General features: G+C 43.2%; 1 protein-coding gene across 8 annotated transcripts in view; it reads left to right on the top strand.

The window, feature by feature from the left end:
- BMPR1B (bone morphogenetic protein receptor type 1B) overlaps positions 1-25357 on the top strand; it is a 671971-nt gene that overhangs the window by 509783 nt on the left and 136831 nt on the right. For 7 of the 8 annotated variants that reach the window (XM_073638285.1, XM_073638321.1, XM_073638268.1 and 4 more), the window contains one exon: positions 17433-17629. In XM_073638285.1, the coding sequence (XP_073494386.1) occupies positions 17557-17629 (73 nt within the window). In that variant the 5' untranslated portion in view covers positions 17433-17556. Of the gene's footprint in view, positions 1-13280; positions 13432-17432; positions 17630-25357 lie in introns of those variants that run through there. The other variant, XM_073638330.1, reaches the window with a different exon arrangement.

Genomic DNA, 25357 nt, shown 5'->3' on the forward strand with positions numbered 1-25357 from the left:
GAGGCAGACCGCTGAGGCTGGTGTTGTGTGCGCAGCATAGAATGGGATAACTCCCCTCGGGAGGAGTATAGCCTCAGGGCAGTGAGTGTGGATGATGGGGGTGATGGTGCACGAGCGCAGCAGGAATGACTGAGTCTTTGCAGTGCAGTTCAGGGTCTTTACTGATGATTATAAGGTAGACCCTCCCGGGAGTACTGGCTAGCATAAGAGGCCTGGTCAGTCTGTGAGCAAGCAGGAGTTCCCCTGGCCAGGTGGAGTTGTAGGCCTCCCCGTCTGTCTGCACTCTTCCTGGCTACCTTGCTGTAAGCGGGTAGAAGTAGCCCACGTCTCTGAGTGTACCGTGTAGTGCTCACCCGTATGGCTGGTGACTTGGGGCCTTCTGTTAGCCTCCGCTCCACGACGGCGGTGCTGGTCCCTTGCTTGTGACTGAGCCTCCGGGTTTCTATGGCCAGAGGACCTGAAAACACCTGCCGGCTGGTTTCTGCTGCTGGATATATAAGTCCTCACAGCTTCGGACTCCTGTATACGGGTCCTATTGTCTTCTGCCAGGGCGAGCTCTGCTCAGCTTCCAGCCCCTGGTCTTTAGCTCCTAGCTCCTACAGATCTCCTTGCTGTTACTTTCCCTTGCTCTCACTCTGACTCTGACTGTTCTCTGACTCATTCAACCCCGCCCCAGATCCAGTTTATAAGGGCAGAATTCTCCCCTCCCAGGATTGGGGCAGGAGGTGGTTGCATGTTTAAGGGATCCTGACCAGGAAACCTCCCACTTGCTCTCCGACGTAATATCTCTATTACTGTGGTGACCAGACCCCTGGGGTGCCACACATGGCTCTTGTAAGGGGCATTGCAGTTCCTCATAATTTTTGGAAAGCCTTCCATTCACTGCTTAGGCCAACAGTGCACGGGAGACCCAGTTGCTATAAATGGAAAAAAAGGTTTAGTTAACGCCCTCTGACCTCCATGTCATTTCCAAGGGGCATTGGAGTGGCTCGAAATTTTTGGTAGGCATTGCACTCACTGTATGCCCTATAACTGTGTAGCCGAACCGCTCCTTTTGTTACAGAAACATATCCTACAAGACATATCTGGTTGACTGGCCTGATATTAATGTGAATGGTCCCTGTTCCTCCTGCTCTTTCTCCTTTGCCACTACCTCATCCATCATTTATCACCTGAAGCTTTGTTTTAACGGGAGTCATAGAACTTGGATAGTAGCAGGAAAACATCCAGCAATCCTCGGAGGAGGTAGGATATGCGCCAAAACGCTGACCACCTCAGGCCTAGCCGCTACTACATACATGCGCTTGCATTACAACAAAACAAAGCAGATGCTAACTTCTATCATCCTCATCATGCTCCTCACCTTGGCTCTCTCAACTCCCCTGATGGAGAAGCCAGGGCCCACCGGAGGAGTCTGATAGTCCGGTGGGCTCGGCCAATGCTGCCCTAAAGCAGGCCAGGCTAAGAAAAGTGTGGGAAAGGTTACCGGGACAAATAGGGGTGGCTGGGGACCGAGTATGGACACCCGGCCACCCCCTGGAGGCTGGGGAGCAAGCGGGGACACCCGGCCACCAGGCGGCTGGGGACTGAGTATGGATACCAGGCCGCCAACACAGCCATGGCGTGGTGGCCAGATTCCGCCTCCACATGCCTAAAAGGCCCAATTTAAAGTGCAAGCAAGCAAGCAGTATGGTATTGCAGCCTGGGGGTGGGTGGGTGGCAGGCTGCATACTTGCACTTGCATTGCAAGGAATGGGAGAGGTACAATTGAACACTGCCCTGGGACAAGGACTTGAATGGGGATAGCTGCAAGTCTGCAACGACAGGTGCAAGGTGGGAGGCATCTTCGCATGTACCATGAACAGGGGTTTGGCATGCACACACTACAGCGGAATAGGCTCTCCTTCCCACTAAATGCACTGGGGAGGGCACAGGTAATGTTTTGGTATACGCGCTTAATCTTATGTATAAGGCACACCAGGACAAATATGGGCGGCTGGGGACTGAGTATGGTTACCTCGCTGCCGAAGCAGCCATGAGGTAGTGGCCAGCTTCGGCCTCCTCCAAACTAAAAGGCCCCATTTCAAGTGCAAGCTAGCGGTATGGAATTGCAGTCTGGGGCTGGGTGGGTGGCAGGCTGCACACTTACACTTGCATTAAAAGAAAACATAGCAGATGCTAACTTCTGTCATCATCATCATGCTCCTCACCTTGGCACTCTCAACTCCACCGATGGAGAAGACAGGGCCCACCGGAGGAGTCTGGTTCTCTGGTGGGCTCGTCCAATGCTGCCTAAAGCAGGCCAGGCTAAGAAAAGTGTGTGGGGGGATGTTCCAAGGAGAAATAGGGGCGGCTGGGGACCGTTTATGGACACCCGGCTGCCCCCAGGCGGCTGGGGACCGTGTGTGGACACCCGGCCACGGGGCGGCTGGGGACCGAGTATGGACACCCCGCCGCCGGGCGGCTGGGGACTGAGTATGGATTCCAGGCCGCCAACACAGCCATGACTTGGTGGCTAGATTCCGCCTCCACATGCCTAAAAGGCCCAATTTCAAGTTCAAGCAAGCAAGCAGTATGGTATTGCAGCCTGGGGGTGGGTGGGTGGCAGGCTGCATACTTGAGCTTGTATTGCAAGGAATGGGGGAGGTACAATTGAACACTGCCCTGGGACTAGAACTTGCATGGGGATAGTTGCAAGTCTGCATCTTCTGATGCGGTAAGGATCACTTATGATGGGCACACTTTTAGACAGTGACCTGGGAGTCAGAGATGCTTCCAGGGGTCTTCCCCATGCTGTTCCCTTGTCTTTTCAGCACTTTATGCATGTGTCACACAGCACATGGCCAGATAAGGTTGTAAAATGTTAAAATGACATTTCACGGTGAATGCATTTGTCATAGTTGAAAGCAATACAAAAGTGCAAAAACGCATAAAAAAATGCTACTTGTGAACATAGCCGAAGGTGTGGAGGAGTATTTTTGTTTTTGGTCATTTATTTTAACTTATACACAAGTCTTTACCCTGGAAAGGATGTTCCTTAACATATTTCACAGGAAAAAAGTTTCACTTTAGTTTTTGAATGTTTTATTGTGAGCCTGTAAAAGTGGCTTAATACTTCTGACCACGTTGTAGACAGCAGTGACCTGGGGGTCAGAAATGCTTCCTGGTGCGATCCCCATGCTGTCCCCATGTCATTTGAGCACTGTCACTATCGTTTTGGGCACTTGTTAGGCTTTTAAAAGACTGCCGGGGGTGCCACCGCAAAAATGCTCGAGTCTCCCATAGACTAACATTGGGCTCGTTGCTCGGGTCGAGCACCCGAGTATCACGGCGAGCTCGGCCCGAGCTTCGAGCACCCGAGCATTTTAGTGCTCGCTCAACACTAGTAATAATGAGAAATGACACAGGGAAAAGTATTGCACACAGTTACTGAAATTTAATTAATACTTTGTACAAAACCCTTTGTTGGTGATGACAGCTTCAATATGCCTCCTGTATGGAGAAACTAGTCGCATGCATTGCTCAGGTGTGATTTTGGCCCATTCTTCCACAATAACACTCTTCAAATCCTGAAGGTTCTGTTGGTTTCTTCTATGAACTCTGAGCCTTATTTCTTTCCATAAATTTTCTATTGGATTTAGGTCAGGTTACTTTTCTATTTAATTAGAAAATTGGTGACATGTTCAATAGAGACATGCATGTACATACAGTTGAAACCAAAAGTTTACAAACGCTATATAAAAAGACACGTATGCACGTTTTTCTCAATATCTGACATGAAATCAGAATAAACCTTTCCCCGTTTTAGGTCAATTAGGATTACCATTATTTTTAATATTTACCAAATGCCAGAATAATGAGAGAGAGAATGTTTTAAGGCATTTTTTTCAACTGTACATACAGAGCCATGCATGCACAGGCTCATACACATACATACAGATACACACAATAGAATAATTACCAGTTTCCTCTTCTTCAGTTCTTCTAAACTCATGCACAGTACTGGGCTTATGGTAACATCATGGTCACATAACCGTGATGTCACTGTAGGTCCTTACTCAGTCCTAACATTGGGAATTAGATTGATAATGCAGAGCTATTATCAATCTAACTTTTGTTGTAGACATTGGAGGCTCCTGGGGTGATGGGGGTCCTGGGCAGTTCCCCCCTCTAACGCCAGCCCTGCACATGACCAGATCCTCTGACAGTGCGGTGATTCTCCTGTGAGTAACATCAGGGTACCATTTAGTCTTTCTGTTTCAGTCATTACACGATCCCTTTACCCTAAAGCAAAAAAAAACAAAAAAAACATTTCCATCAGCATCATTGGACCAGCTCCACAGTGCTGTGGGTTGGGGGTCAGTGGGAGGAAGAAAAAATGTGCAGCTTTTACTTCATCATTCTCTAAATGGCACCGATTTACTGTTACTGCTGCACATTCAAGCTGTCTGCATCTATGCTCAGCAATGTAACACAGTTTAAGCAGTATTTAATATTTAATATATTTGCTTATATAGCTCCACCATATTCCACAGAGCTTCAAAGACAGTGATATCACTCATTATCCCAAGTAAAAACTCACACAGACACAGGGAGAGCATAATACAATCAATGCACATGGAGCCATTGTTAGCGCATTTCACATTTGTCAGATTTATTTCAGAAATGTTGCTACCCTTTTCCATGCATGTAATTGATTTCTGCAGCCTTAGTTGAATGGAACAGATGATAAAATTTATGTGACAAATTTGCGCCATGTGAATGTATCCTTGAATTCAGTTTGCACAAATATGTCAGTTACTGTCCTCTATGTAGTCATTTTATATCTGTACATTCTGTATCATATATACTGTATATCTCACTCGCTTTATTTTAGAAACTATTCTTTGTCTTATTGCAGATGTAGCAAAGGTTCACTTGACACACAACATGATATAATGTGAGGGTTTGCTGCATCATGGTATGTAGCACATTAAAGGATTTTTTCTGGCAAACAAAAAAATAAAACTATTTGTCCCTGTTATGAGCCCCTAAACTCTGCTGTTACCTTTATTTTTTTAGCTCCTTTACCAGCAGCCATCCTTGTGGTCTGTTATTGTCTACATTCTGAATGTCCTACCTGCTCCCCCTCTTTGCCCATAGACTAGATTTCCCAAAAGACAGAACTGCGTTTGTCTCACAGCTACCTCACTCCCACCCTTTGTACCCACATACGCAACCTGCAAAGCACCATCTAGAGACTCCATTACAGTCTCAAGGTGGATAAATCGCTGCACACACTTCCTTCTCCCTAAAATACTGTAAGGCTGTGTGCCCACTATGTGTTTTTTAAGCGTTTCCGCAGCGGCAATTCCGCTGCAGAAATGCTTAAAAAACGCTTGGTAGAAGGTCTACCTTGTTCCCCAATGATAATCCGCATGTGCTGTGCACATGCTGCGGAAATTTCTGCTGCAGATTATCATTGCTAAAAAACCAGCAGCACTAACAATTATTTTGCGGAAGCGCAGCGTTTTCGCCGCCATTGACTTGCATTGGAACTCATGGAATCCGCATCACTGCATCTGCAGATTCTCATTCCATGTGTTTCAATGTGCGGATGGAGAAGAGGAGACTCTCCTCTGGATCCGGGTACCATAGTACCAGTAAAAATAAGAATAAAATAAAAAATAAATATTATACTTACCTTCTGATGGCCCCCGGTGTCCTTGTCTCTGCTTGCCGGCACCTTGCGGTGGACTGAAGGACCTGCGGTGACGTCATTTAGTCATGTAACGGGTCACGCGACTGCTGACGTCGGCAGGTCCTTTAGTCCAGGGTTCCCCAACTCCAGTCCTCAAGGCCCACCAACAGGTCATGTTTTCAGGATTTCCTTAGTATTGCACAGGTGATGGAATTATTGCCTGTGCAGGTGATGCAATTATCACCTGTGTAATACTAAGGAAATCCTGAAAACATGACCTGTTGGTGGGCCTTGAGGACTGGAGTTGGGGAACCCTGCTTTAGTCCACCGCGAGCTGCCGGCAAGCCAAGACAGATCGGATAAGGACACCGGGGGACATCAGAAGGTAAGTATATATTTATTTTTTACCATTCTTTCGGTCACACTATATAAATCCATGCCGGTTGCATGGATTTATATAGTGTGACCAAGTTGTCAAGCACTTTCCAAGTGATGCTAAAATCTCTTGGAAAGCGCTTGACAACCCGCATGCGGAAATGCATGTGAAGAACGCTTCACATCCGCATGTCCCTGGCAGGAAAACGCATGTACAATCCGCATGTACAATCCGCATGCGTTTTTTCTGCCAGGGAGATGCAGAAACTCTCAGGAAAAAATCCGGAGCATTTCTGCATCGTGGGCACATAGCCTAACTCTCACTATGCACTATCCTGACACTTTTCTGCAGTCAGCAGTGTTACAGATGCTGACACTGACACCCCACAGGCTCAGTGTGTTGCAGCGGAGCAACGAGTCATGTAATGTAGTCATTCTAATGTAATCTTGTACATTGGAACACCTAGCACCATGCTCTCTGGGGAAAAGCCACTAGTTTATAAGATTACTATTGTTCTTTGTGGAGACTGGATTGTGTCTGTGATGTCTCCTATCCCTCTCTCCCTGTTAAACTGTCTGAAGATCACAGGCCATGGTCTCAATTAAATCACAATTCAGAGCCCACTCCTCTGAACTGAGGCCTGCCTCCTACATGCAAAGCTGTGCTTGATTGCCAGGCTATGTTCTGTTCAAAGCACAGACAGGAAATCTCTGTACTCTGTGCTTTGAAAAGGCTGCAGCAGGAAATAAGGAGCACATGTGACCACATTGGACTGCTCAGAAACTAAGCAGAATTTTAACAGCCAGTAAATTATTATGTTTCTTCATTTCTTCAAGGCTTTACAATGCTTTAAGAATTTGTGTGCCCCAGAAACCCCCTTACATTGCTATAATTTTTAATTTACTGATGCAGTGTATGATGATATCACTATAAATGTGGCTTTAGATTTTCAGATTTATTAGTTTGGCCAACTAGTGCTCCTCCCAATTCACTAAATGAGGGCAATGCTATTCATTTGTTCTGAATAAAGAGAGGAATAAGTAGTTGTTAGACATCTCTTATCTCCCATGAGAACAAAAGTATGTTTCTTTCTGACATCTAAAGTGAGAGAAAGTTAAGGCATCCTCATAAACATTAGATAATTGGTTGCTCTCACAAAAAAGGTGAGTTCAGAATACTTTAATCTAATAGGGCCATAGAGGTCATAAAGTGAGATTTTCAGTTTAATATATGACAGGTAAAATGTTGTATCGTCAGAGGTTGGTCTGATGTTTCCATGTTATTGACTGACACACATGTCACTACATTCTTCATGATTTACCTGCGGTTTGCAATCTTGGTGCCCGCTATGTATCAAAGTAAATATAAAGCTTTAGTAAAATGTTGTGACCATAGTGAAGAATGGTCCATCTGCAAATATATTACATTGGTGTAAATTTCTGTTGACTGAGAATGGATACTTAGAGTTGCCATGCAGCTGGGATCCGTATGTGTAAACACATGCACGGCGGCGGAGGTTGTAACATTATAGGGCGGGTGTAGGAACGTGTACACATGCCAATACTGTGTCAGTATAATATAGGCTGATCTCTACTGTATGGAGGGTTCTATTAGTGGTAATAATAAGGGAGGGCTTACTGATGGAATACCATGGTTATGGGAGGTGAAGGAACATCTTGGTGTATTAGTTCAGACCAAGCTGTCAGCTTATTTTTTAAAGAGCTATTTTAGGAGAATTCTGTTCATTGTCGCTTAGGATGCAGCATTACTTACTGATAATAATCACGTTTTACTGTAAAACATGCATTCATCTTACCAATGACATTCCTCTGTACCTGTCATCCCACATTTGCAGCACAATATAAAGGTACAACTCATTGCACTATCATCATGATCTGGCTGCTTCATCAGTACAAGAACTACAGTGAAGCCTGACACTAAGGGTAGGGTCACACCACCTTTTTTCTACATCCGATTATTCTGATCAGAGTTTGATCAGAGTGGCGTTAGTTTTTCTTAGACGTGGAGAGGAAAAAAAAGTTTCTCCATCCTCTCTATTGTGTCAGTCCATGAAAATTCCGAGTGCGGTCCGATTTTTTTCACGGATCCATAGTCTTGAATTGCCGATTTTGAGCCGACACTCGAATCAAAATTGGACATGACACAGATTTTTTTCTGCGGACCACTCGGAATATCATAGGTACGAGTGCTATCTGTCAAAATCACGGATAACACCTGTATGAGAAAATCGGTCTAGTGCACGAGCTCTAAGGCCTCTTTCATACGTCCGTATAAAACACGTATGTGAAAAAACTGTATCGTGTCATCAGTGTGCCATTAGTGTTTCATCCGTGTGTCCCTTTTTACCATCAGTGGGTCATCAGTATTTTTTGGTATGGATGACGGAAGCTTCTCATATACTTTTCATTGTTAAATACTGATGGCACACAGATGTACGTGTTTTTCACTGACCCATAGAGTTGTATTGGCGCTTGTCATCCATGCTGCTGGAAAAAAAATGGACACATCTCAGTGTGTTTTCTACGGGCACACAGTCAGTGTAAAAACACGTACAAGTGCATAGCACCAGAGATTATGATGGATATGTGTGATATCTGTGAAAAAAAACAGAAACCACACGTACTGGAAACGCGGACATGTGAAGAAGGCCAAAGCTGGGTGTAAGCCTCGAAAAGGCCTGTTTCTGACATGTGTGTTATTAATCTGCCATAACATGTAATATTATTATTATTATTAAATATTTATATAGCGCCATTAGGTTCCATGGCGCTTTACAAGTGTAGGGGCAGACAGGGACACGAACATGAAACATCAAACGAGGCGCACTGGTACAGAAGGGCAGGGGGTCCTGTCCACGAGGGCTCACAGTCTATAGGGGGTGGGTGGGGAGACAGGAGGAAGGGGAGAGGAGAGGGTGAGATGGTGTAGCGGATGGGTCTCAGTGTGGGCTGTAGGCCTGAAGGAAGAGGTGGGTCTTTAGGTTTTTCTTGAAGGTTCCCAGGGTAGGGGAGTGTCGGATGTGATGAGGGAGAGAGTTCCAGAGTATGGCGGATGCACGAGAGACGTCTTGTAGGCGGTTGTGGGAGGAGGAAATGAGAGGGAAGAAGAGAAGTTCTTGAGAGGAGCGAAGATCGCGCGGGGGGACATATCTGGAAACCAGGTCGGAGATGTAGGGAGGAGACAGGTTATGTATGGCCTTGTATGTTAGGGTTAGGGTTTTGAACCGTGATCTCAGGGCAATGGGGAGCCAGTGAAGGGCTTGGCAGAGGGGGGAGGCGGGGGTGAAACGGGGAGATAGGTGGATGAGTCGGGCAGCGGAATTGAGGATGGTGCGGAGAGGTGCGAGGGAGGAAGCGGGGAGGCCAGTGAGCAGAGGGTTGCAGCAGTCGAGACGGGAGATGATGAGGGCGTGGATAAGCGTTTTTGCCGAGTCCTGGTCAAGGAACGAGCGGATTCGGGCAATGTTCCTCAGTTGGAGTTGGCAGGCGGTGGCGAGGGCTTCGATGTGGGGCTTGAAGGAGAGGGAGGAGTCGAGGATTACCCCGAGGCACTTGGCGTGGGAGACGGGTGCGAGGGTGCAGTCGTTGATTGTGATGGATAAGTTGTGGAGCTGGGGAGAGCGGTTGGGGGGGAAGACGATTATCTCGGTCTTGTCCATGTTGAGTTTGAGGAATCGGGCGGAGAAGAAGGATGAGATGGCGGATAGGCATTGGGGAATTTTGGATAGTAGGGCGGAAATGTCGGGGCCAGACTAGTAGAGCTGGGTGTCGTCAGCGTAGAGGTGGTATTGGAGGCGGTGGGATTCGATGAGTTTCCCCAGGCCGAGGGTGTATGCGGAGAAGAGTAGTGGTCCCAGGACTGAGCCTTGGGGAACTCCAACAGAAAGGGGGTGGGGCGAGGATGAGGTGTGGGAGTGGGTGACGCTGAAAGTCCGGTCCATTAGGTAGGAGGAGATCCATGAGAGGGCTAGGTCAGCGATGCCAAGGGATTCTAGGATGTGGAGTAGGAGGTGGTGGTCGACTGTGTTGAAGGCGAGAAGAAGGAGGACGGAGTAGTGTCGCTTGCTCTTGGCGGTCAGTAGGTTGTTGGTGACTTTAGTTAGGGCTGTTTCGGTGGAGTGGTGGGGTCGGAAACCGGATTGAAGGCGGTTGAAGAGGGAGAGGAGGAGAGATGGGAGGACAGCTCATCATGAACGTGCTGTTCAAGTAATTTTGAGGCAAAAGGGAGGTGAGATATCGGGCAGTAGTTGGAGACTATTGCAGGGTCAAGGGAGGGTTTTTTGAGAATGGGTGTGATTGTGGCATGCTTGAAGGATGATGGGAAAGTGCCGGATTTAAGTGATAGGTTGAAAAGATGGGTTAGGGCGGGGATGAGGACAGTGGTGAGGTTAGGGATGAGGTGGGAGGGGAGGGGGTTGAGGGCACAGGTGGTGAGGTGTGAGTGAGCTAGCAGAGAGGAGAGGAGGTCTTCTGTCATGGGGGAGAAACTACATTTGGGTGAGGGGGGTTGGGCGGCCGAGCGGTTTGTAGATCGAAGCTTTGTCTGACTTTGTCAATCTTGTCCTTGAAGAAGGTGGCGAAGTCGTCGGCTGAGATGAGGGGCAAGGGGGGGGGGTGCAGGGGGACGGAGTAGAGAGTTGGAGGTACTGAAAAGTTGCTTGGGGTTGCGGGATAGGGCGGTTATTAGGGAAGAGAAGTAGTCTTGTTTTGCATTCGTGAGAGCAGTCTTGAAGGCGGTGAGGGACTGTTTGAACAGGGTGAGGTGTTCAGGGGAGTGGGATTTCTTCCATTTCCGCTCAGCCACTCTAGACGTCTGCCGAAGTTTTTTCGTGAGCGCGTTAGCCAGGGTTGTCTGTGTGCACGGGTTGTGACGTGTGAGAGCGGGGCAGCTTGATCGAGGGCTGTGGTGAGGGTGGTGTTGAAGAAGGTGGCGGCGGCGTCGGCGTCCTGAGAAGAAGCTAGGCCGGAGAGAGGGAGGAGGGACTCGGAGAGTGAGTGGAAGTCGATGAGTTTGAGGTTTCTACGGGGGTGATAATATATTGATAATATACATGCACACTGCGGATACATCAGTATTACTTGTCAGTAAGCCCTCATCCAGACATTAATCATGTTTCTCATACACAAAAAAGACCGCTTTTCACCAGTGTTTTGGAGATTTCCATCAGTGCTTGATCAGTGTCTGTTTTTACTATCAGCGTTTCACTGGTTTTTCTCATATGCAAAATAAAACTGTTCTCCGAACAGTCAGTAAAAAAAACAGACAGCACATGGTTAGCACACAAATGGCATCCAAGTGCTATCTGAGCTTTTCACGGACCCATAGATTGTCATTGCCAAGTTTAATCCATGACTCAGATCAAAAACGGACACGTCTCCATGTTTTTATGTGGACCACTTGGTTTCGTAAAATTACACAGACAGGTGTACAACCCCACAGGCTGTAATGGATACAAGTTCTGTCTGTGAAAAACATGGACAGAACTGGTGCCTGGAAAACTGACATATGAAGGGGAGTTTACACAGCTACTATGAAAACGGGTTCCATATGCAATACTGATGACAATGGATACACTCGTAATTTAAACAGTCTACATCAACGTCAGTGGTTGTTTTTCGTATTCAGTAATGGGTTTAAAATGGATGAAATACTGATGAAAAGTATGTAGTGAAAATGGTCCAAGAACTGTTATGCTATGGCATTCTTCAAATGTTTTCACCTGGGTGCATGTTGCTAAAACTGCTTAAAACAGCTTTAGTAAAATACACAATTGGTCAACTTGGGGGCTTATACTTAAATATTTATTTCATGTTTCAGTATTTTTAATTAAAAACATTCAAAGGACATTTTTAGGGAATTTTCTGAACCCTTTTAGACATTTAATAAGGGGTTTCTATTATAATAGTCCACAATTGCTCACTATGGGGAAAAGCTTCCGAATTTTGTTTCAAATTTCTCAAAAACCCTGGTGTTACATGCCGGGCGCCACCTTTATTTTGTGTTTTAAACAATTTTTACGCCTTTTTAGACAGTTTTGAAAAGTGATTAGAAAGGGGGGAATGGCGTAAAGACATTGTAAAATCTGGAACATTTAATAATGGCATGTGGAAATTAATCAGTGTCGGACTAGGGTGCCAAGAGCCCACCAGTAACCAACTCCAGGACCCTACTTTTCAGCTACATGTAAATGTGAGATTATCATCAATCACAAATGTATATAACAATGAACCGGGTGGATTGTTAGATGAATAAGATGCTGCCTTTGTCTGTACATAGTGATTCAAGTATCTCATATAAGAGGGTGGTGGCCCAGTCATGCACAAGGGCCCACCGGAGGATTTTCCTGTTCTCCCGTGGGCCAGTCCAAGCCTGTGTGGAATTATTTTGATGTGCAATAAGCCAACTAAAAGGATGCATAAAGAAGAGAACAGTGTCTAACACTTCTTGTCATATGAGCCAAATACATTCACCAGTGGGATTCATTTAGAGCTTTTTGTCCTGTCTGAACTATAAGGCCTGTGATAATAAATCTGCCCCAATGTGTATATGGTTGTTAGTGTTTGCAATGACAACGGGTCCTCATTACCTTACAAAAGTATCCTAATTATCTGTAGTTTTTAGTGTAACGGCCTTTATATGATGGCAGTGTTTTACAGTCCCTCAGTAAGTCACATTATCCATTCTTTGCCCTGACACCTGTGATGTCAAGCACCATAACAATACAGTAGCTGCCCCCTGCCTTCCCTCACATCAGCACAGTGTGATATAAACCCTGGCCTGTCTTTCCCTTTTCTAAAATTAGCAAATCAAACCATGCAAATGAAGCATACAGCAGAGCTGGCCCTTTATTATCTTACCAGCCTTTTGTTTCCCACTTTGGAATTTGTTAAAAAGAAAGCCCAAGTTTCCCTTGGTAACTGCAGCAGAATCTGGAGAAAAGCATACTTAGTGGAAGACAATGGGCCGTGACACAGCTTTAAACTTTATTAAGTCTGCCTTGGACCCTTTTTCCTCTTTTGAGCTAAATGGAAGCAAAGTTTGGCAGCCTCCATGCTGTGCACTTGATTGATGCGCTGAACATCTGAAGCACTTTTGTGTCCAGCCTGCTCTTTATGAGAGCATAATGTGTGAATACTCAAATAAGGTCAGCCCTTATCACATGTAATCTAGGCCTCAGCACAGATCAACAGTGACAGCCATACCCGGGAAGCGAGGGCACAAATAATCTTCCGCATGCATCGGCCAGCTTAAAGGGTTTTTGCACTGGATCCTTCATAGCAACTTGTTCAGGAGAAAAGAAAGATAGAAATAAAGGAGAACGTGGAGTTATAATGGCCATCACAGCAAATGAGCGGTGAGAGGAGGGGGCCCATGCAAGGGGGGCTGTTTATCCAAAAATAGGCTCCGCTAGCTGAAGGAAACCTGAGGATTTTTAGGGGACTGGAGTTGAAGAAACCAAACATCTAATATTCATGTGACCGTGTACTATTTGTCATGATGAAAACAGAGAGATAACCTAGTGTCCATCAATGAATCATTGTCTCTAGGGTAATTAATAAGAGGATGAGATACGGTAGTTTTGCTTAGACGTTTTCTTGCTAGGGGCTATATTATATTTTACAAAATGGGACTTTTATTCACTTTTGTTATTAGAAAATGGGACTTTTATATCACTTTTGTTATTAGATAATTGGACTTTTATATCACTTTTGTTATTAGAAAATGGGACTTTTATATCACGTTTGTTGCTTTCTAAGAAATGTGACTTTTATATATCACTTTTGTTGGTTATAAGAAGATTGGACTTTTATACATCACTTTTGTTTCTTACTATGAAATGAGACTTGTTTGTTATATAACATTGTATTTTACATTTATATGTAGTTGATTACTAAACCCAACAGTAATATGCAATCTGTACTGTAATGAGCATTGCCTTTCTGGTATCTGCAAGCTGCTCTTTGTCAAAAGGAAAAATGTGTCCCCAGGCACAAGTATTGTAAAGATCTGCACCGCCGTTATAGCTACTTAGCGGTCCACCCACATTTTCACGCTGGTGTTAGCAGCCTCACTTTATGGCTTCTATAAAACAATCAGAGGAGGCGACTCTTTTGTTTATTCTGAGATTATACAGATGTAGGATGAGTCAGTATAACAAATGACACGTGCTTTACTTTATAGAAGACGGTATTATTTATAGCATAATGCGCGGGCATTATTGGGGCGCCCATGGCAATAGGAATGTCCCTTGCTAGTTGTTTCTGGGACAGTGCAGCACGTCTCAGACATTGAGCGCTGCATGACAAAGTCCCTCTTGTTACATCTGGAACTGGATCAGAAAGTATATGCCTGACATGTAGCAGAGTTTTGGTCACTATTTTCCATCATTTGCAAGTCAAAAGCAGGAATTGGTCCAAAAGGTCAAAATCTTTCTATTCTCCTTTCCATCTGTGCAGTTTCACTCCTAGTTTTGGCTTTCATCTACTTATGCAAAATGCTAGCCGAAATACTGTATTGTACTCACTATACACCGTTTTGTAGCTTAATGGATGGGAAGTGTTTATTGGACTTTAAAGGGAACCTGTCACTGGGTTTTTCCAGTATAAACTACGGCCACCGCCTCTAAGGTCCAGCAGTCTAGCAACCTGTATATAAGTCCCCAACCACCTCTGTATATCCCAAAAAATTCCTTTTACAGTCCCCCCATACGTCCGATGGACGTCGCCCGTCTTGCTTGGCATCACTCCCCATAATCACCGTCCTCCTGCCATGCTTCATGTTGCGACCGTGATTTGGATGTGACTTGTCTACAGTTTGGTCGTTTTTTACATCATAATTTAAACATTAAAATAATCACTTGACAAGCCCCACAACTGTTTTTGGTGATGAGACACATATCGCCGAGTAGCCTCATACTTAATGTTATAAATTCTGCAGTCATAATGAACTCAATGACTGTGTATGTGCTGTGATACATAGATGTTGTAGAAGCTAAATGGTTCATAATGTATATTTAAACCCACTGCACAAATGATTTTAGCCAAAATACATGCCTTTAAGTTAAAAAAATAACAATAAAATGTCCTCCAAGGTGCCCATATCCTTTAACATATCTTTATAAACTGAACAAACATACTGGCACCAAAAGTACAGAATCAGATAGTATATTCCATTACAGTGATATTGCACAAGGTACCAAAGAAAATGTAGCTCACCCTATTCACTAAGGGTGCTTTCACATTGCGCCGCTTTTGTCCACGTTAGTTGGTGCAGTCGGGGCTTGCGTCCGAGCCCCCCCGCAAAACAGGATTCGGACGTATGTGCCGACGGGGCCATAGACTATAATGGTGCCAACAAAGTGAACGTACGCTCTGTCGTGCATCATTTTCAGGTGTATATGCCTAATGGAGGTGGACACTCAGATGAAGTAGACTGCGTCTGAGTGACCACCTCCAGTAGGAGCATGTGCCCGAAAATTATGCACATCATAGCGCACATTCCCTCTGTCGGCACCATTATAGTCTATGGTCTTATCGGTGCATACGTTCGAATCCCGTTTTGCGTGGAGTTCGGATACGAGCCCCAACTGCACCAACTAACGTGGACAAAAGCGCAATGAGAAAGCACCCTTAAAGCTCTCCTCCAGTAGGTAGTTGGAGGCTCCCCTGTGCTATGGCAAAACTGTAAAGGTGTAGAGGTCTAAAGTAGCTTTTTGTTTTTTTCATTCTTGGGATCGGTGGGGTACCCAGAGATCTCTTCTTCATATATTTCATTCCTTTTAGATTCACTCCTGGCTTTGGCTCAGAAAACTGCACCAAAGTTGCCGCAAAAAATATAAGTGACTCCAGCTCTTTATTCGCAGAAATTTTTGCAACACATCTGCCATGTGTGACTAAACCCTTAGGTTAGGGTTGGGGGCAGCAATTTGAGTGTCCAAAAGTACCGACCTTGCCTTGACTATTTTACTGCTGCAAATTGGCTGTAACAGTGTCGGTCGGACTGGGGTGCAAGGGCCCACCAGTAACCAACTCCAGGGTCCCACTTTTCAGCTTCATGCAAATGTGACATTATCCTCAATCACAAATGTATATAACAATGAACTGGGCAGATAGTTAGATGAATAAGATGTTGCCTTTGTCTGTACATAGTGATTCAAGTATATTGTGCCAAGTACTGCTCAAATAAGAGGGTGGCGGCCCACTCTTGCACAGGGGCCCACCGGAGGATTCTCCTGTTCTCCTGTGGGCCAGTCCAAGTCTGGGCTGTAATAAGACAGTTGAATTGCATTTAAGTTGCAATTCACAGGTTACTTACTTTGAAGTCTATGGGGAGAAAAGTCTTCGTGTGCGATCTGTAACAATGAATATTTGCAATGTCACAGTGTGACATCACAAACTTTATGTCACATGATTCACCACGTCACCCTTGCTTTATTGTACGGCTGTGTTCACACGTGGAGTTTTTTGCTGTGGATTACATATGTAATTTGGCTACAGTACATGTTTAATAAAATTAGTTTTATTCACCAAAAACGCAGTAAAAAATGCTGCAAAAACTGTTTATTGTGTTTTTTGCAGCATTTTTTCACTTTCTCATTGCTTCCTGTGAGTGACAAAATTCTGCAAAAACGCTGAAAGAATTGCCATGCTGCAGATTTCAAAGACGTTGCAGTTCTCAAATTCAGTCAGGAAGAAAAAAACGTGCGCGTGACATATCTGAACTCTCGTAACTTTTGCTGGTCCTATACAGGACAGAAAAAAAAATGCTACATTGCAAAGACGTCACATGTGAACATAGCCTACTAGAAACAACCTGTTTGTTTTAGTGACAAAATGTTCAATTGGTGGAGAAAGGTTGAACTTGATGGACCTAGATGTTTTTTCACCCTATGTAATTATGTAGCTATATGTGTAATCAGTCACTTTATTTTTTCTATTAGTCAGTTAATTGCATGTAACCAATTTTCACATGTAATAATAGAGTTGCCTTGTATTTAAATAGGTTTTTAAGCTTTCATCGTATTAATTATTACAATGTATATTCTTATAGAAATATTACTTTTAATATTTAAGATGTCTCAGAAGTAAATCAACTTCAACTTGATATGCAGGGTGCGTGTGATGGGGGAGGGATCTGTGCAGTGGTGAAGAGGTTAACAGGTTTGGTGGAGATAAGGCTAGGAAGTGTACACAAACTCTCATCTGGGCAGTCAATCACAGCTTCTGTTTTTAGCAATGTAGTCTGGCTGGGGACCTCTTTGTTGTGTTCCCCCCACGAGGTGGCCAGTTGAGCTCTATGTGGTGACAGGACTTGCCTGGAGCAGGCTTGATTTTCACATTCTCCTCTTCCCTGCAGACCGGTGTGAAGACTTGGAGATTTGGGAATAACGCAGCAAAAGGAACAAAATCCGGAGCGTGGACTTTAATTTCATAGAGGAGACTAGAGGCATCTTCCCTGCCGCAGCTCTTCTGCTATAGGAATGGGCTGGTTTGAAGATCCGAGCTGGCCGCTGCATGTTTCCTTGATAATGCTCCTGTCTCTACATACCAGAGGTAAGAAGGATCCTTACAATGTGTCTGGCTGTCAGGACAAGTAGGCAACAATGTGGCAACCAAAAAGTTGGGAAAAGCAGTCACCCCTGTGCCTTGGATTGTTAGGGCACTTCTCTTTGGATGCTCCGCACACTCTTCTAAGGAATTCGCACTTATCCTTTTTTTACGTTTGCTTTACATCAACTTCTGGAAAGTAATGTTTAGCTGTTCCTTCGGTAGCACGTGTTTTCCTTATGACACCACTATTCACTTTTATCTGATGTTTTGGGAAAGAACCGTTATCTTATCACAACGGGCCAAGAAAAAGACTTTGTTATTTACCAACTGGATAATAGGCTTTAAATTCACTTTTCAGATTTACCCAAGCGGTTTTTGTTAACATTTGCCATTTTTTAGTATTGTAGAAACTCAAGTCAGTTTCTTCTTTATCTCGAAAGTCTTTTTTTCTTTTTTCTAATGAATTAGTATGTCTCGGCAGGCACTACAGGGTTCCTAGATGGCAAAGTATTCTCATTCCCCCCTTGAAACACACACTGTGTTATGAAAGTGCAGCATTAACACAATGTAAAAAAAAAGTCTATGGGCTCATTGGAACTAGTTTACCAAATCTTATTATTTTCTCTGATTAAACTGTATAAAGTTTGATCATTATTTAAATAATAATGTAGAATTTCATGTTCAATTTTTAAAGTATATAAAATGATATATGAAGTGATCACGTGAAATTCCATATATGAACCTTAGCAGCATTGATTTATGTATGACCTATTGTAATGTCTACAGCATAACATCAATAATATGCATACTATATAGAAGTACACTGACAATAATTGGGTCCAGATTTTTAGATTTTTTTTTTTCAATTTTGCCCATATGATTGACAGAGGAATTTTTGAAATAACAGTTTGCAGTTGACAAGGAAAGAAAGCTATAATGTAGGTCAGATTATTTTGTAACCCAGTAAGATGTTTTTCCCAAAAAACATGGTATAGGAATTTAGGCTGCATGTCATTAATTTTTGCTAGTACACCTTTGGAATAAAAGTGTATTATGGTCCTTTTATACCAGGTAAAACAAATATTTTAAATATTTTTTTCCTGTAACTTAATTTAAGCTGGGGGTTATGAATTACAACACATACTTCTAAGACTGGGAATGAATGTTTAGTTTGAGATTATAGAATTCAAATAAAATCTTGCTACTTTTGTTTCCGAAAAAAAAATATTAAATTTGAATCAGGGGAGTATTATTTTGTGATGTATTTCACTATGAGATCATTAAAATGAATCATAGGTCATATTTATGTATCATATCCTGGATGTAAGGTTTTGGTGGACTTTTACTTTTATACATGTGTTGAGTCTTATGGGACGTATGTTGGATTGTATATACAATACTGTGCAATAGTTTTAGGCAGGTGTGATAAAATGCTGCAAAAGTAAGAATCATTTAAAAAATAGAAGTGTTAATAGATTATTTTTGTCAATGAACAAAATAAAAATCTTAAATCAAATCAATATTTGGTGGACTACGCTTTGCCTTCAAAAGAAAATCAAGCTATCAATTCTTCTAGGTACACTTGCACTCAATTTCTGAAGGAACTTGGCTGAGAGGTTGTTTCAAACACCTTGGAGAACTAACCACAGATCTTCTGTGGCTGTAGGGTCACACAAATCCTATGTCTCTTCATGTAATCCAACACAGACTTGATGATGTTGAGATCAGGGCCTTGTGAGGGCCATATCATCATTTCCAGGACTCCATGTTCTTCGTTACATTGAAGACAGTTCTTATTTACATTGGCTGTATGTTTGGGATCGGTTTCTTGCTGCAGAATAAATTTGGAGCCAACCAGATGGCTCCGTGATGGTACTACATGATAAATAAGTGTCTGCCTGTATTTCTCATTATTAAGGACACCATTAATTTTGACCAAATCCCCAACTCCATTTGCTGACATGCAGCCCCAAACTTGCAAGGATCCTCCACCATGCTTCATTATTTCCTGCAGACACTCATTATTGTACCGCTTTCCAGCCCTTTGGCAAACAAATTGCCTTCTACTACAGCTAAGTATTTCACATTTTGACTCTTCCAGAGCTCCTGCTGCCATATTCCTGAAATCCAGTTCCTATGTTTTTGTGCGTAGTGGAGTCACTAGGCCTTGTTTCCAAGTTTCCTTGACCGACTACTTCGTTTACACTCCTCACCGTTGCTCATTTTACTTTGGCCAATAATATATATGTTGACCAAACATACAGTATGTAGTTTGATAGACAGTATTTTATATGCATATTTGTAGAAAAACCTTGGTCAGACCTACGTGTGTTCCATATGTTCCTGGAAGACATAGGTTTGGACTCAATATTGAGATCCCACTTTGGAGATGATTAAAGGTTTGCCCCACTGGATAGTAGACAAATGACTGATTGTTGGTGGTTCCTACTGTAAGCCCCACTGATCACCAGATTGGGCCTTCCAGGGTCCTACGTAATGCATGACCACAGTTAAGAGGAGTTTGAATGAAGCAGCAGTCTAGCATGTAGTTGTGCAATGAGGAGGAATAGTTTGTTGAGTAGCCATTGCTGGAGGTCTGAGGTCTATTCTGTAGTTGTTCATTGTGGATCAACCACTTTAAATGGGCCAAAAAAGTTACCCATCTTTTTGATTCACTGTTGTCTCCTTGACTTAGAATTGCATGCATCAGTTTAACAGGGTGTCAATTTTCTGACAGCAGATTATCTCCCAGCTGAACAAAAAAATGAAGCCTGTTGTCCAATATTTCCAATCCTCTTTTCCATTATCATCATCTGCCGTTAGGGAGCAGTCATCAGGAGGCCTCCATATCCATTAGATTGTATGTAGATTGCTACATCTGATGTGTGTGGGCAACATTGGCATCTACATTGCAATTAAAAGTAAACGTTTGCATGCTCTGTCCAACTGTAGCATGGGGAGCATTGTTATATAAAAGTCCGACCTCTACATGCACTTTATGAAATTTTAATGTTTTAATATAGCAAATGTTACAATTCTAGCCTAGATAGCTTTTACAAAGAGTTAGCATTCAATATTTAGTTATCGTATTTTTCGGATTATAAGACACACTTTTTTCCCCCCAAATTTGGGAGGAAAATGGGGGTGCGTTTTATAATCTGAAAGTAGCTTACCGGACGGGGAGAGGGTGGTTGCTGCTGTGGAACGGGGTCACAGGAGGCTGGGTCACTGCTTCAGGAGGCCGGCGGTTGCAGGAGTGGGGCAATGCTGCGGGCCCCGGGCTGGGGGGAGGGGGTATCCCGCCACTGTGAGGCTGCGAGCCCTGGGCTCTCCTAAGATGGCGCTGTGCAGAGTCCTCCTTCCCACCGATTACCCTGCTGTGGGCTTTGGGAAAATGGCCACCGAAGGCGGCGCATGCGCAGATTGAGATCTCGGGAAACGCTGGCCATTTTCCCAAAGCCCACCGCAGGGAAATCGATGGGAAGGAGGACTCTGCTCAGCACCGACATCTTAGGAGAGCCCAGGGCCTGCAGCCTCACAGCGAAGGGACACCCCCTCCTCCCAGTCCAGGGCCTGCAGTATCGCTCCACTCCCTGCCACAGCTGGCCTCCTGAAGCAGCGACCCTGCCTCCTGTGACCCCGCTGCAGACCGTCTGGTAAGCTGCCATACAGTGGGACTATAAGACGCACCACCATTTTATTTAAAAAAATATTTTTACTATTTTCCCCCAAAAAATGTGGGGTGCATCTTATGGTTCGGTGCATCTTATAGTCTTCAAAATAAGGTACTTTGAAATTGGAGACATCAATGCCATACTCTCTTTCTGAGCAGGTAATATTAATGGAAGGAGTTTGTATGTTCTCCCCGTGTTTGCGTGGGTTTCCTCCAGGTTCTCCGGTTTCCTCCCACACTCCAAAAACATACTGATAGGGAATGTAGATTGTGAGCCCCAATGGGGAAAGTGCTGATAATGTCTGTAAAGTGCCGTGGAATTAATGGCGCTATATAAGTGAGTAAAATAAATAAATAGGTTCAGCGATATTGTTATTAGGGTTGTTATTATTATTAGTAGTAGTATTACTATTATTATTATCTTATTGTGTGAGTCTAATAAATATTTAGATTCTGTGATTAACAGTGTGACAAACCACAATCCTCCAAGTGCCTTAATACCTATGTGGAAGATCCAGTTCATATGCTAATGTCTCACTAGAGAAAAGACCTTCAGGATTTCATGTTGTTCTGTGAATCTCTCCAATCTCCATCTACATTGTAAATTCTCCTCTTAAGCCGACGGTTTAAGCTCATTTAAATCACAAATTCCCAATCAATCATGTTCCTTTTCTAGTACTGCAAAGAGTGGGACAGGACTCATCATTCACCTTCTCTTTTCAATGTATTGTTGTGCTGTGCGGCGCTCCTGCATCCATAATGAGGATGGAAATCTGTGTAGAAGTTCATCTCTTGCTTGTATCCCATGTGCTGTAGGAAATGTGTATGCTGCGTATGCTGCAGTAAATAAAAATGGTATTAATGGAGAGAAGTGGGTTTGATCTCTGGTGAGTTATAGATGCACATCTGCTTCTAGTGGATGGAGAACACTTTCCAAAGAAGGGTAAAGTCTTATTTGGCTAATGGAGTATAAATGCTTTATTGTTTGGACCCTAATATCTTGGTGATTCTTTCTCTTTTTATACTTTGCTTTGAGAATCCCCAAATCGCAAAACTGTCCATCCATCAATGTGACAGGGTGTTTCGTCAGGAATATTCTACTGGAGTTCCCTTGCCAATTTGCTTTGTATTTTAGCTTCTGACTCATGAACTTTTTGTGTGCCCATTTTTCACAGTTCTGTCGAATTGAAGCAGGTCCTTTTAAACATAGTAATGGTAGTGAATATATGGAATGCCAAGTTTACTATGCAGAAGAGTAAGTTTTAAGTTATATTGTCTCAAGAGGGTAATAATTTATAAACCAGCAACATTTTAATAAAAATCTTTATTGTGCTGGCGTAGGCGTTGTCTGTATTGGCTTTAATGCTGGTTCATTTAGAGTTTTTGTATTTTGACATCAAAAATGGATCAGACATCAGCATTACTTAAAAGGAATCTGTCACCCTTTTGAGCATTTTGAGTTATTAATATGGGCATAGAGGTTGTATACAGCTGAAATTAATGAATGTAATTAATCATGCAGTACCTATATGCCTCCTTGATGATGCCTTGTTCAATAAAAATCACTACTGCAGGGCATTATGGGTAAGCCGGAGCATGTGCGTGGCCGGAAATCCCACGCCTGCGCATTCTGCCTGCCGTCGCTCCTCTGCACTGTGGGGAATTCACCTTCACCTTTATTGTACGCTGGGGATCAATGGAACCGGAAGTTGCAGTGACTCTCTGGCACCTTCGCACATCAAAATTGAAGACCATGCCTACAGAAGGGCGGAACAGTTCAGAGAAGAGACAGCAGACAGAATGCGCAGGCGAAGGATTTCTAGCCATGCACATGATGTCAAAGGGACACTGAAGAGAAGGGGAGGAGAAATCTTATATAATGAAGACCGGAGGCAGTCTTATCTTCCGAGCAGGTGCGCCCCATAGCCTGGAAGATCGAAGCTATAAAAGATGATTTTTACCGAACAAGGCATCATCCAGGAGGCATACAGGTATGGCTAATGTCAGCTGTATACAACCTGTATGCCCATATTAATAACTCAAAAGGTTCAAGATTCCCTTTAATGTCAATGCAGTGGAAACTTCTGTTTTAACAGTAGTTATGAATTGCTGCATTTTAGTTCTTACTAAATATTAGTTAATGTTCATAATGGCATTCGTAAGCCCCCAACTGTCATGGGTCTCTCGTAGAGAAGAGCGGATCTTTTGAAATTTTAAATTGGTTGACTTTGCCAAATTTTCTCCATAAATTTGATTTGTGGCAAATGAATTTACGTGGATCTCAGTACTGGAAAGGAGAGAGAGAAAAGAGAAAGTGAGATAGAAACAAGAGAGTGAGGGAGAGAGAACAATTTTCATATGATATGTAAAACCAGTAGGACCTGGAGATGGAAACTGACTCTGCCGTACCGATTGCAGTCCTGTGCCCGCATGTGTTCCACTAGGACCCACTAATCTTAGATAACCCAGTTACTGACCACCACTGTACAAAGTATGATAATGTGGCACAGGGTGTACTATTGTGCCAGGTATGTCACAGCTGCAGGGCATTATGGGTAAGCCAGAGCAGCCACGTAAAGCAAGATTAGCTTGTTCACTGATGCTTCAGCAGTGTGGGTAATGGTGCCGAACATGGTTATTTTTTTTCACAAATAAAACTTTAGGAAATTGAACTCGATCCCCTCATCTCTAGTGTCTATTTGTATGGGTTTTCTCATGTAAGCCAAAGGGACTTTTGTGTCCTTCTAGGCACAAGCTAGAATCCCTTCAATCATTAGAGCTACGACCCTGATTAGACATTGATATTGTTTTATATCTTCCCCAAGGACGTTACTTTGATGCAAACATGATTCTCTGTGATGAAAAAGGCTGATACAACAATTTTGTTAGGAAATGATTACATTGGCAGAAATATTCCAGTAATGTTTGTCTGTCAGCGTCCACCAGTTCCAGCTCTCAACACTCTTCATCACTTCAGATACAATTCTCACATACAGCTGACTTTTGTCAGTGAGTATCCAGTAAATGTGATGATACAGTTGGATGGTCCATTCATGATACAGCCGAATCACGAGTGAAAGGAGCTTTCCTTGCTACATTTACTCTTGAACCGTGTTGAAGATCTGTGATATCATCACTTGTCTGTCAAAATGATGAACTGTATTCATATGTTTGTAAGAAGGCTCATATTTCTTGACCTTTGCCAATATAATATTTATAATATCAGCATGTCTCCAGCTAGAAAATGTTCACTTACAACTTAGAAGGCATTGCTTTGGGCAATAGCCAAAACCAAAATCATAAATTTGTGACCCACTATGATCATTGGTAAGATTTGCCATGCCAACATTTGCAAATACATCTGCACATGTGTATTCCTAGATCATTTTCCCAACCTCAACTTTGGAAAATTGTATTTCAGCCCTGGTGTTTTCTTTGTCCATATAGAAAAACAGGCAATCAGAACCTTATTCTTGGGTCACCCATGCTCCAACAGTAAGATTGCGTAGCTTTTTCCATTTTTCCAGTGGAGCAATAGTAGAAAACCACAAGTCTTCACTATCATTCATTTAGATGGCCCAGTTCTCACCCTGTATGCTTATAGTCTATAGAAACAATTACACCTAGTGCTGAGCCCAGATTCCATGGAAAATATTTGACTTATTAGGAGAAAAAAAATATATACCTGGTGTTCTTTGCATATTTAAACAAAATCTATTTGGCACCATAAAGTAGTTTGGCAAAAGGACTGAACACCGTATTTTATTTCACTGGTACTTGAATAAATATTTTAAATTGCACATGAATATTGACAATATGGTGGCTCATGAATGAGCAATTTACTGCTAATGTTATTTACATAAGAGTCTGGAGGCAAGCCAAAACCATAAATGTTGGATGATACTAAATTTAAACATATAGGTGATATCTGCAATAGGGGTTTATTTTAAGTAGGTTTATAGAGTATTTTTTCTGGACAGGAGAGGCCAAATAACAGCTGAGTGGTTTGTGTGAACCTTGCAGGTCTTCTGAATGGTTTCCATTCATAATAAACAATT

This window comes from Phyllobates terribilis, unplaced genomic scaffold (genome assembly GCF_046119375.1).
Source record: "Phyllobates terribilis strain yellow unplaced genomic scaffold, ASM4611937v1 Scaffold_1__5_contigs__length_1240528914, whole genome shotgun sequence".
Lineage (NCBI taxonomy): Eukaryota > Metazoa > Chordata > Amphibia > Anura > Dendrobatidae > Phyllobates > Phyllobates terribilis.